This window comes from Amblyomma americanum, chromosome 1 (assembly GCF_052857255.1).
Source record: "Amblyomma americanum isolate KBUSLIRL-KWMA chromosome 1, ASM5285725v1, whole genome shotgun sequence".
Lineage (NCBI taxonomy): Eukaryota > Metazoa > Arthropoda > Arachnida > Ixodida > Ixodidae > Amblyomma > Amblyomma americanum.
The window spans coordinates 98,702,379-98,714,609 of record NC_135497.1 but is presented as its reverse complement, the minus strand read 5'-3'; the positions used below and the strand labels follow the sequence as shown (position 1 = coordinate 98,714,609).

At 44.9% G+C, this 12,231-nt stretch overlaps 1 protein-coding gene across 1 annotated transcript; it reads left to right on the top strand.

Moving 5' to 3' along the window:
* The first annotated feature begins 5,875 nt into the window (after positions 1–5,875).
* Positions 5,876–11,992, top strand: LOC144113324 (uncharacterized). Its single transcript, XM_077646326.1, has 4 exons — positions 5,876–6,309; positions 7,620–7,702; positions 8,607–8,826; positions 11,885–11,992. Exons 1-4 carry the CDS (start codon positions 6,282–6,284, stop codon positions 11,968–11,970), a joined length of 417 nt encoding a protein of 138 aa, XP_077502452.1. The 5' UTR covers positions 5,876–6,281; the 3' UTR covers positions 11,971–11,992.
* The last annotated feature ends 239 nt before the right edge of the window (positions 11,993–12,231 follow it).

Sequence of the window (12,231 nt, the reverse complement as noted above, 5' to 3'; positions counted from 1 at the left end):
CGCAAAAGACGGAAAGGCGGGAATCCAAATACTTTAGAGGACATCCAGGCCTGGGCTGTTTGTACACGCCTGAGAAAAAGTAGAGACCACAAGAACGGTCACACAACTGCATGCAAGGGCTATAAAGTAACGAACTGCTCAGGACTTTGTTAAGGTCTGTTGCCAATTATTGCATTGGTGCAGATGGTAGTTCGTTGCATGTGCTTAGCAGCCCAAACCTAGCTGATGCATAGGTGCCCCTGCGCTTGCTGCTACGACGATGAGTTGCTAATCATTTGTAATAGCATGATCTACAATGCTGCATATTGCTGCTGATGGTAGGGGTTTTTGTGTGTGGGGGTGTGCATTGATCAAATTATCATCAGACTAACTATGCTACGTCCACTGCAAAACAAAGGCCTCTCCTGCTTCGCTTAAACTGACCCTGTCGGGTTCCAGGCATAGTTAACAATGTCTCCTTAGAATCTTTCAAACATCTCCTCATAATGTCTGGGTATAGCTGTGTAAACCTGCGCAGTCATGAAATTTATGAGCATGAGCACTGAAGTGCGTGCCGAGCAGCCTCGAACTCTACTTGTGGTGATGCACGGCGATTGCTTTAAAAAACAGTAGAAAGGGAGGTGCGTTTCTCCGTTTGCCAGAAGCAGGCAAGGCAGCAGAACCCTTTTTGCCACATTGTGAAAAGTAGCCACCGCGCATTGCCACAACTAGAGTTTGTAGCTATCTGCCATAGGTTTCTGTGTTCACGACCATAAGTTCATTGCCTGCACTGCTGTCGGCACACTTAACACGAATGCTTGACAGCATGGCTTGGACTGACGCCAGTTCCATTGAGCGTTGGCCACTGTTGCTGAGATAATATCTCAGTATGTTTACGGCAGCTAACCACAGCTGGAGTGCAGCTCGATTTGACTGGTCGACTTGTCTTACTCCTGTGTCTGACCGGCGGGGGAAGAGCACCCACTTGACAGGCTTGTTTTGCCACTTTTTGGTCGTGGCTGCAGTCTCATGTGCACCCGGAAAATGTTGCGGTTTGCTTATCTCAGCAAAGCAACATGGTGTGCGATGTCTTGCATGCCTTTCGAGTTTGGCCTCAAAGTGTGCATCGAAGGGTTCTTTGCAGGGCGGCTTCCTGCATAGTCCATGCTGCTCTGGAGATCTAGTGTCGGGGCATAAGAACTGCACGTACATGTCTTGAGCTAGACTCGTTGATGCGATTCAAACTAAGCTTTTAATAAAGTGGAGTTTTAGGCCAGTTGGTGATTCATGATATCCAGGTTGCCTTAGCATGAGACAAACGAGGACAAGAGAGGGACACAGGACGAGCGCTCATCCTGTGTCCCTTTCAACACAGACTGCTGTACAGGGCAACACTCATCAATGACGTCTCGTCTGGAGTCTCCAAATCTGCAGTGTCGTTTCCGCGATGTTCTAGGTTATCCGCAGTTTCCTTTTCGCACTCAGCACGGTTCCTTAATATTTGGGTACCATTCTTTCCATTCAGCATGTAGAAAGTGCAAAATATGATGGACCTCAACCCTAGCATTACCACTTGTATAAGTATCATATTATTGAACAAAAACCTGCAATGGACTAAAAGCTCCACTACGGTACCTGTTTCTTCCTTTCTTCTTTTAGTCCCTCCTTTATCCCTTCCCTTATGGCAGGGTTCAGGTGTCCTGTTCAGGTGTCTGCTGATATGTGAGACAGACACTGGGCCATTTCCTTTCCCCAAGAAATCAATTTTCAATTTTCTGTAAAGGGTGTGATTCCCCTAGCCTAGCAAACATTGTGCAAAGCCTGCCATTTTCTAGCCTGCAATACAGCAGGAAAATAAATAATTTCAGGGCATATGGCAATAAAATTTGTAGGGTTTTCAAGGGACTGCAATAAATTAATTGAGATTACATAAAGCAGACGAGAGATAGGCATTTCATCACTCGTCACCCCAATGCAAGAATTTTTAAGCTAGCATCAATAACACCGAAGATATAGACGATTTAAAATTACGCTCCTCCTCTCCCCCCTCAACTCGTACACGCGGGGCACCAGACAAAAAATAAAGAAAACAGCTCTGGGACTGGGCCCCGCCCATGAATACGTCATCCGCTGACGTTCCTTTTGCAACTTCCGGTTGTCGCTCCTAGCACCCCAGCAGCAGCGTCGGCGGCGTGATTGCGGCGCGCGTCGGGTTTCTTTGCTTGTCGTCTGTTGTAGTTAGCAGTAATAGACCGGAACCTCAAGTTGCGACTGCTCGCTCTTACGGCCGCGATGGGCATCGAGCCCTATGCGTTCACGCCATACCGACTGAACGCCAGTGACGACAGTAGCGACTCGACGAGCCACTGCGAGTGGCTCCGGAACTCCATACAGAAGGAGGCGGCAGAGGAAAATTGAAACCATATGCGCGAAGGCAATGCCCTGGCTCGCGCTTGCCCGAGAGAGTCGTGCGGTGGCACGAGCAGACGATTTTCACGGCTACCGAAAGTGTGCCTGTGACTTCTTGGCTGCCGTGGCTCCAGCGAATGAGAGCGTGTGGTGGCCTGGCGACGTCATGGGTACAGTGACGTCTTTTTTCACGATATAAGTTTAAAAATCGGTCACTACGAGGACACCAATCAGCCCGCAAATTTTAAAAAACACGGTTTTTAAAAATTCATAATAAATTGCCGGTTCAGTTTCGAAGACTCGTACTTGGTGTGAATGCTTCTTAGCATCATTTCTAAGCATTGAAAACATTTACAAGTGACTTATTATTCATTGCATAGTCCCATAGTCTCTTTAACGCAGTAAAACTGAGTAGAGGTCATGATTTTGCTTTGCTGGGCCGTCGACACATCTGGGGACAATATTACACTCCTGTTAAGCTTGTCTGATCTGTTTGCACTGCAACAGCCGCCGCGGTGGCTTAGTGGTTATGGCGCTCGGCTGCCGGCCTGAAAGACACGGGTTCGATCTCGACCGCGGCGGTCAAATTTCGGTTTAGGCGAAATGCTAGAGGCCCGTGTACTGTGCGATGTCAGTGCACGTTAAAGAACCCCAGGTGGTCGAAATTTCCGGAGCCCTTCACTACGGCGTCTCTCATAGCCTGAGTTGCTTTGGGACGTTAAACCCCTATAAGCCTATTTGCACTGCAGATGTGCAATTCACGGCATAACTGTGTTCTGCAGTTTAACACGAGGTGTGTTTGGCTGCGGTGATAGCCTAGTGCTCTCACGCAGTGGCCTGCAAATCTGATCAGTTCACCTCGCCGCGGGTTCGACTCCCAGTGGTGGATGTTATCTTGATTTCTTTTTAACTTACCTGATGTATCATCGCTATTGCTAGGAAACTGCACAAGATCCAATGATCACAAAATTCCTGGTTGATGTTAGTGAGCAAAACTGCTTTTGCACTAAAAGCTTATGGGTCGTATGTGTACTCGCAGGTGGTATCGAAAATCACAGATAGCAAGTGAAATGGGTGATGTCATCAAGCGTCCTTATAGTACAGCAAGTCGAGCACTGCCACTTCAGACAAGCGTATACATGTCGCTCCTCTATACAAACCTACCACTGGCCGACCTCCATGTGGCGTCATTCATGACCTGACAGTCGTACCAAAATTGTGACGCGTCGCAGCGCTGACATCAGTCCAAGCCAGCCCAAGCCATGCTGCCGAGCGTTCATGTTAAGCATGCTGATGGCGGTACAACCTTCTCGTTAAGCTCAATTACAATAGTTGCCAACATCTCATTAAGGCTGCAGAATTCCTTTTTGTTTCCAGGGATGTCACATCTAGCTCTCTCCTTGACATTAATCAGCAACATAGTACGGTGTCACCCGTTAACATTTTATATGCTTCATCTGCCCTCCTAACATCACTAAACCCTAGACATCCAATACCTGGAAATTCTTCTAACACTGCCAGGCTAGCCTCACTCTTAAGGTTTTTGCGTTACATGTTGCCAGGTTTAGTTTCCAATGGCAGCCTGTCTGGATCGAGCGATTGTTAGGACTCTCCACTGCATTGTTGTTTAGAGTGTCGCCTTGGTTAGTTGCTCTGCGGCTGCTGGGGATTGAGAGCTAGAGGTTGATTGACTGCAATTAGCCATGGATTAACCATAATGGCATAAAGATCGGTTGATGCCAATGAAAGAAGGTCCTCCTTTGGGGCATTTTGCCACTTCTTTCTTGAGCTGTATCTGACTGTAGTAGGTGCATAGTTTATAGCCAGAAACTCAACTGTGAGAGCTTTAAAAATTTCAAAACCGCCTTCACTGCTTTCCTCTTATATTAATGTTAGGTGCAGTGCACTACAAACCTTGCTTATGGGGGTGGAGGACAAGGGCCCAAGTGGTTGGGAGGGTGCACTCACACTCAAACCGTAGGCAGTCGCTAAGTAGGTGCCCGATCCGCTCATCAAACCCGTAGTTCTCACGTGCAGGAGAGTCTGCCATTGTGATGAGGTCCGAATAGGCATTTGTAAATGCCACTCTGAGCCACTGGTGACAAACAGCGTAGAATCGCAGTGGGAGAGGTCATACGGTATATCTAGTCTTTAGGGTTAGAAGCCGAGCACCATAACTACCGAGCCACCCTGGCAGAGTAGATGGCAGTTGTATTGTATAATGGCATAAAACCACTAGCAGGTTTTCGCTTCATCCTTAAACTCCCATTTGATGGAAAAATAAGGGCTGGGTACGCAGTACCTCCAAAGTAAACCAAATCAATTTGTTCTTTTTTAGTTTCACATTACATATGACTGAATTGCTTAATAATCAACAAGAAAACTGTCACTAAGCATGGACTCGCAAGTTATTTGCTGCCATTCTATTAACTGGTAATGGGTGCTGCCAGGGGTCACAACCTCTAAGAGTGCCAGTCAAATGGCTGAAATAGTCCTTACATTTTGGTTGGTATATTTGCCCTTTGTTTTGGTGGAGTCAAGGGGTGGTTCCATATGTGTGCACAAACATGGCTGAACTTTAGGATTCCCACTGCCAAAGCATGCCTTTGTCTACAAATTGCACAGTGTGTGCTCCTCTTTTCTTCTCAAACCAAATCAGGGGCAAACCTGAAGCGCTAATTACTTGTGGGTGTTCATATTATGAACTAACGGATGGTGCATTATGTTAATCCATTGGTGTCTTGGTTGAAGTTAGTGTTTTTCATTTAATGCATGTGGTACTTGAGAATATGCAACAGCAGTAAAGTGGCTTCTAAACTATAAAGGTAGTTTTTTTGCACATGGTGCTTGTTTATTTGTGACAAGTGCACACGTAAGCAGATTGTTCATATTCACCTGTGTCCTTGATAGTGGTTTTTTTTTTGTGGATTCAGTTTTTCTACCTCAGTAATGAAATGCAATCTGAAATACTCATACTTTTCAGTGCTGGATGTTTCATTATGTTAGAAATGTGTAGCCCTTGCTAGTAGCGCATATCATGTGGACATTAGAACAGCTGAAGTGCATGCTATTCAGTTTTAAGTGGTCATGCAGTAAACTACTGCAATCATTACAAAAACCAAACCTTTTTTTTTAATACTGAAGACATCTGGCATGTATACTACAGCCAGAAGTGGTTGAAACTGCACAAGGATATGCTTCAATTTTTAAAATATTTTACATTTCAATAATTGTCATGCCACTTCTTCAGGAACACCCATGCTGTAGATCAGCTGCACAGCAGCTTACGGAGCAGCAGGAGGAGATTTCCTGCCTGAGAAATGAAAATGAAAGCTTGAAGAGGCAGCTGGAAGCAGCAGAGAAAATAGCTGGTGAGAATTCTGGGATGGCTTCACATTCCTTGCACTTGAAATTTTAGTTTTGGCATGAAACCTGTTCTTGCAATAAATCATTAAGTGCGTGCATTTTGTACTTGGAGGCATTACATCATACATGTCTGAATACTTAGCATAACTGTGTGCAGTCTGCTGGTTCTTGATCACCACTTCACAGATACAACTGTTCTATGCCCGAAGCATACATTTGTACTGTGTTCGTGCTCAGCGGGTGTAATGTTTCCTCTTCTACAGCACTGTTTATTCTTTGCCTTTAACTGTCAACACTTTCAGATCAAGATGGTCTCTTTATAAGCACGCACCGTTGGGCATTGTTAGTATTGCCATATCTATTGCTTAACGAAAATATTTGCCTGCCTGAGTTTTCAAACTTATGTCTGTGCTGACATTGTTTACTGATTTCATTTTCCTCTTGCTTCTTTTTCTGCTTCACCATTGCCCCGACACTCCTTTCTCACAGTGCAGCACAGCAAAATGGTTTGTTCTGATTAACCTTCCATGTCTTTCCTTTTCCTTCTCCTTGCTGGTAAGCACAAGTCATAACAATCTCTTTCTTGGTGTTCATTTCAGATATGAGTGTTTTAATCAGGCTGGTTAACAATGCAATATTCATTTTTAATGTAAGACGTCTGTGTTTGTTTTTAAGCAGAGCGACATCTCGGACATATCTTGCAATTTGAGATTTTATTTATGCGCAATATACTCTAGGGCATCTCATGGACTCAAGCAAGGCCCATCATATGAACTGTGTGAAAATGTTTGCAAAAAGTTCTTCAGTTGATAGCTTGTGGATAGGCTTTGCACTTGGAGATGTTTCTTCATTTTTAAAAAATGTGTTTGTCAGCCAGTTGTATAGATGACAGATAGTGTTCAACCTAACACCCAGTTTCTGGAGAATCTTTGAGAGAGCCTTGATACAGTACACTCCACTGAAATGGCTCATCATTTTGTACATGAACTAGGTTGAATTCCAGCTTTATTCTAAGTAGCTATAAACCTTTGGTTCCACACATTGGCGAGCAATATTCACTACTAATGATAATAAACTTTCCTAGAATCTATGCGGCTGCTACAGCTTAGATGCTAGGCCCCTTGCGCTTTTTGGAGGAAACGAAACCTTGTGGCAGTATTTTTATTCATGTAAATTTAAAATATAGGCCAGCGATAGGAATGCCTCTTGAATATTTGTGTATTTTGGAAAGGAAAATGTACAAACCCTGCTCTGCGAAACAGGCATTGGCTACCCTTAACATGCCCAGAAACCGGTGTTTTTGTTTTAAAGGGCCCCTGATATCATTTTGATGGGCTCATTCTAGTGGACCAGATTTGTAGAGGTGGTCTTTGTGGGCATTCGAGTCATATTTGGAAGCTCTGCATGGACCCTATCATTTGGAAATAATTTTTTAAAAATCTGCTCGCAGTAGCTTGCAACCGGTTACGGAGACACGCCTCACCGCCTCTGCCCACTGATGTCATTGGGGTGGGGGACGCACGATGAGGTGTGTCTCCTTAATCGATTGCGAGGTACTGCGAGCAGAGATTTAAAAATTATTTCAAATTATAGTGTTCATGCACAGCTTTCAAAAATGAATTGAATGCTTATAAAGACCACCTCTGCAGATATGTTGCACTAGAATAAGCTCATCGAATTCATATCAGGGCCCTTTTAACTGATTCCATACTTTTTTATAATGGTAGATGTTTATAGGTGTGTTTTGTTTACAACTGGAAAATAGACTACTTACTTGCGGGTTGCTGCCTGGGCTTTGAGTGGTGTGCTCACATTCTTCCTGTTTTAATAGAATGCTAACAATTTTCTTTCCCTGTCCATTGCAGTGCCAGCCAAAATGGTGAAACGGCTGGAGAGGATGCTGGAGTCCAAAAAGGAGCCAGATCAGCCTGTTGTGCCATGTGCAAAGGTTTGTGAGCTAAAATATGATCGTTGCACATACTCTTGAATATACAAGTGAGGTACTCTTCTGCGTTTGAAATTTTCTCTGGCATTCGATAGAGAAGTTATCACGGCTTCTTGAATTCATGCATGAGCCCATTAGAGGCATGTCCTAAAATGTATATCTGCATGTCTGCAGACCGTCGCCCCACCGGACAGTGAAAGGGAGAATCGCCAGAAAGAGGGCACTGCGGGTGATCGGCAGCACATGCATGTTTTTCGCTTAGCCAGCCACGTGCAATCATCCTTGTTGCTTCCTCAAGGCATGGAGACGAAATGCTAAATCAGACACGCATTGGTGCCTTAGTATACCAACTGAGCCGTCTACAACCATAAATTCCTCAAATCTTTTCCGCGAAGTGCTGAGCACGAACAGGTTATGAAACACGTATCGAAGAAATGACCAAATTAAGTTATGACTGGCTGTGCACTAATCAGTTGCAGTGTGATCAGTCCTAAAAAAATTGGCAATTGAAAAGGTTATTGTAGAGGCATGCATGTAAATAGATGCTCAGGAAACCCCAAAAAGCCCTCCATCATACCTCGGTGTACCATAGATCCAATTTGAGGACCCCTGAAGTAGATGGTCATACAGTGCAATATGCTCAGGTAACGTGAAAGAGCCCATGCTTTCCTTGCAGGCACTTCATCTAGTCGCTAGGCTATTACAGCACTACAATTCGCATTGAACCCATTAATGCAGGATCTCTTTCGAAAAATTTTTGCAGTTGCAGTACAGTTAAGTAATTTCCTCGCATTAAACAACTGCTGACATCCCAACTGCACAGAGGATAACGGGCAATCTAGCATTTCCATTGAAACAGCTGAATTCGCTTGCTTGCCTTTATCTTTGATTGCTGTGCTGTTTGCAGGTTGACATTGGGAATGGCGTACTGGTTGACCGCACCATTCTGCAAATGTTGGAGCGGCAGTGTCAAAGCAGCCCTGGGAAATTCGCCAGGGCGCTCCTTCGGAATGTGTTCACGGAGGAGGAGTTGAGGGGAAAGTCCCTCTATGGGATGAAGAATAACGTGCAAAAGGGCCTTCCTGTGAAGGAGGCCCTAGACCCTGTTCGGCTGTCTGCTGTGATAGGTGAGTGTTCCATCTCTTCTCTGCTTGCTTGCTTAAAAATTAAGGGCCAAACTATAGCAAAGCATTGAAGGAAAAGTATAGGCCATGTAGTTAAGTTCGAGTTTTAAGTTATGAGAGAGACCCGGCTGCTTGCAAGACTTTAGAGCAGTCCCTTCCAACACTCCACTGCCTCGCTGCTCAGAAATTTGGTGCACTTCTTTTATGGGCTGTACTGTCATGGCTTCAGCCTAGAAGGCTAATTTTTCTAGCGCCAGATTAACATAACATTCCACAGCACAACAGCACTTGCAAGTGTGTGTGTATTGGTTGCGCCCATGGCGACAGCACTGCTTTTGTGCCATATTATGGTACTTGGCACCCCCCTTTTCTATGTCTACATAAACTTTTCCATAGGTGAAGACTACAAGGTCCACAGACCGCAAACTGCCTTGTGCAAACATTTCTCATGGTTGTTTATTATATTACTCCTACCAGAAATGTGTGCTGGCAGATATCTTAGCCCACATGGTATGCTGAAAACACCAAACCTGGCATGTGCAGTCATGTGCGAAGGTGGAGGGACCACATGAGTGGGGATGTTTGCGTGGCTGGCAGAAGTGTGTGGGCAAATAGGCTGACATATTTTATCAGTCACCCAATGCATACCTTAAAAACAGACACTGCACCATGAGAAAGTGCTGGCACGTGCCGCATTTGCTCGCGTATAACCTGCACCGAAATTTAAAAAAACGCCTTTAATAAGTGAGGGTGCGAGTTACCTGCTAATTTTTTCTTTTGGGGGGTCAGCTTCACAGCAGTGCGCGATGGCGGCCTTCCACGTGTAGTCTGCCATTCTCATTGTCGTCAACGCTTGTCAAGTCGACGAGGGGCCAGCGAAACGTGTAGCGGAATCCACATTCATAGTCTGTTTATTCTTCCCCCGCCATTGGCCACGTTTTCTTCAGACAGTGTTGTTGAGCCTAGTGTCGGGCACTCTTTCATGTACTGCACCCCAGTTTGCACTATTTCCCTGCTTTGTTTTGGCGTCATGAGTGCGACTCGGTGGCAGTGTTTCGCAGCGAAAGAGAAGTTAAGCGGAAAATTTCTCTTGCTGCCGACGATATGTGCCAAAGTTGTGCTTTCACTGTCTACGCTAGACAGCAAGGTCACGGCGTTTAGCTTAATACTTCCCGCGCTTCCTTCATGGACCTGGCGGGGCCATGTTATCCACAACCCAAGTGTGCACTACACCGCTTGTCAAACACACTCAAAGACAAGGCACTTTTCGTTCAAAGCAATCACAAAATGGCGAATGGATGTAACTTCATGAAGACGGAGCGTCACTCTGTCGACACGGTCGGAGAAATCCAAGTGACGAAACGGCGAATGACTGTATGAGACCCGCTGTGGTGGCTCAGTGGTTAGGGAGCTCGGCTACTAATCCGGATTCCCCGGGTTCGTACCCGACCGCAGCGGCCGCATTTCAATGGAGGCGAAATGCACAGGCGCCCCTGAGTTGTGCGATGTCAGTGCACGTTTAAAGATCCCCAGGTAGTCGAAATCACTCCGGAGCCCTCCACTATGGCACCTCATTGTTCTCTTAGTCCCTTCTTTATCCCTTCTCTTAATGCACGGTTCAGGTGTCCACCGAGGTGTGAGACAGATATTGCGCCACTTCCTTCCCCCAACAACCAGTTTTTAATTTTCAACGTATGAGACAAGCGATAACTGCCCCCGAGAATTTTGGCAACAAAAGCAAGTTGACGGCGATGACTATCCGACTGCCACCTCGAAGTGTCAGAGATCGCAGGGACCTCTACTGGCAAAAATGAGGTACCAAAAGTATTTCAAGCCAATCCAACTGCAGAGTAAATCCACCTCAATCCAAGATGGCGCCTTTTGCGCCAGCAAAAAGCCAATAAGATGGCCGATTTTGGCCCGCAGGCGACTGAAATTAGTCTGAAAAATCAAACTTTCGGACTTTGAAAGTCCAAAATATCCGTCGTGAATACGTATGCGCTTCTATGGGGTAACTGACAGTGCCTCATCGAACTCCGAATTACTCGTCGGTTACTGCACTTTATTACTTGCTAAGGAGGCACAAGATAAACTGTGCGTTCATGAAATTTAGCGTTCTGTAAGCTCGGTCCTCATGACTCATTTCTGGTGCAAATAGCTGAAGCAAGCATGGGCACATTCAGTTGGGTGAGGTATGCGAGATCTGCCTTACCACTATGAAGGTTACCATAGGCCATAACAGGCTACTGTATGAATAATAGGACTCTTTAGCAGACTGTTTTGTTTGAAGCAGAGTAAAACATCTGTGCTGACATGCTTTCTTTGTGGAGTGCCATGGAAATCAGAGCTATAAAATTGAATGTTCTATACACAACTGTAATTAATGCACAAGTAGCATGGCAGTGGTTCTTTAGGAAGGTAGTTTTATCTGCTTGTGCAGTTTAATTGCTTTTGCTGCTTTTGTGACTTAGCATTTATCTTAGTATAACCCAGCCTGCCCAACATTGTAGTTTATTTTTTTGCAGTTACTGTTTCTCAGTGGTTGTGGATGTCGAATTTTCTTTTACTTTTCCTGAACAATTAATATTGCTGAAACTGTTCAAGACGGACAGTATTGAAGTGCACATTCTGTGTGTAACCCGATGCTTTAGTGTACTCTCTTCAGTTTCATGTACAAGGAGAAAGTAAGCATAGTATGGTAATGTTCACAGAGTTGAGGCAGCTAGTTGTGGCAATAGTTTCAGTTGATATCATGCAAGCAGTGACAGGCATATTGACTCATTCTTGACGGCACATGTAATTTCATGCATGCCCCAGTGCAGTGGCTCAGTGGTTATGCACTCGGCGGCCATATTTCAGTGCACAGAACGCCATGTGGTTCAAATCAGGAGCCTTCCACTGCGGCGCCCCTTATAGCCTTGTGTTGTTCTGGGATGGTAAACCCTATATACCATACCAGTATGATGAGGTGATCAAGGGCAGTGCTCACAAATAATATTGACTTTGTGTTTCAGTTGATATGTAGCACACTGTAATTGTGATTTGTTTTATATCTTTGCAGGGTACACGTGTGACCATTTTCCTGGAGTCAATGTGGCGTATTTAAAAAACAGCCTGGCAGCACTCCTTGCACGGGAACTAAAATAAACTGAAATGAGTTCAACTATTATTTCCTGCCTTCTGTTAAAAAATGAATATCCAACTATATTTGTTGTTGGTCAGTAACAACGCGCAGAATATGCTCATAATCTACAGCTGACAGAACTACTTGTCTCTAAGCTAAGCAGATATCTGAAATATCACTTCTTGAAAGATTTGCGAGTTGAATGAGTGTGATGCAGTAAAATGGTTGCTTCATCCAAAATAGTTCAAACCAGCTGTGCACGAAAAAATTACTAATGCATGCCC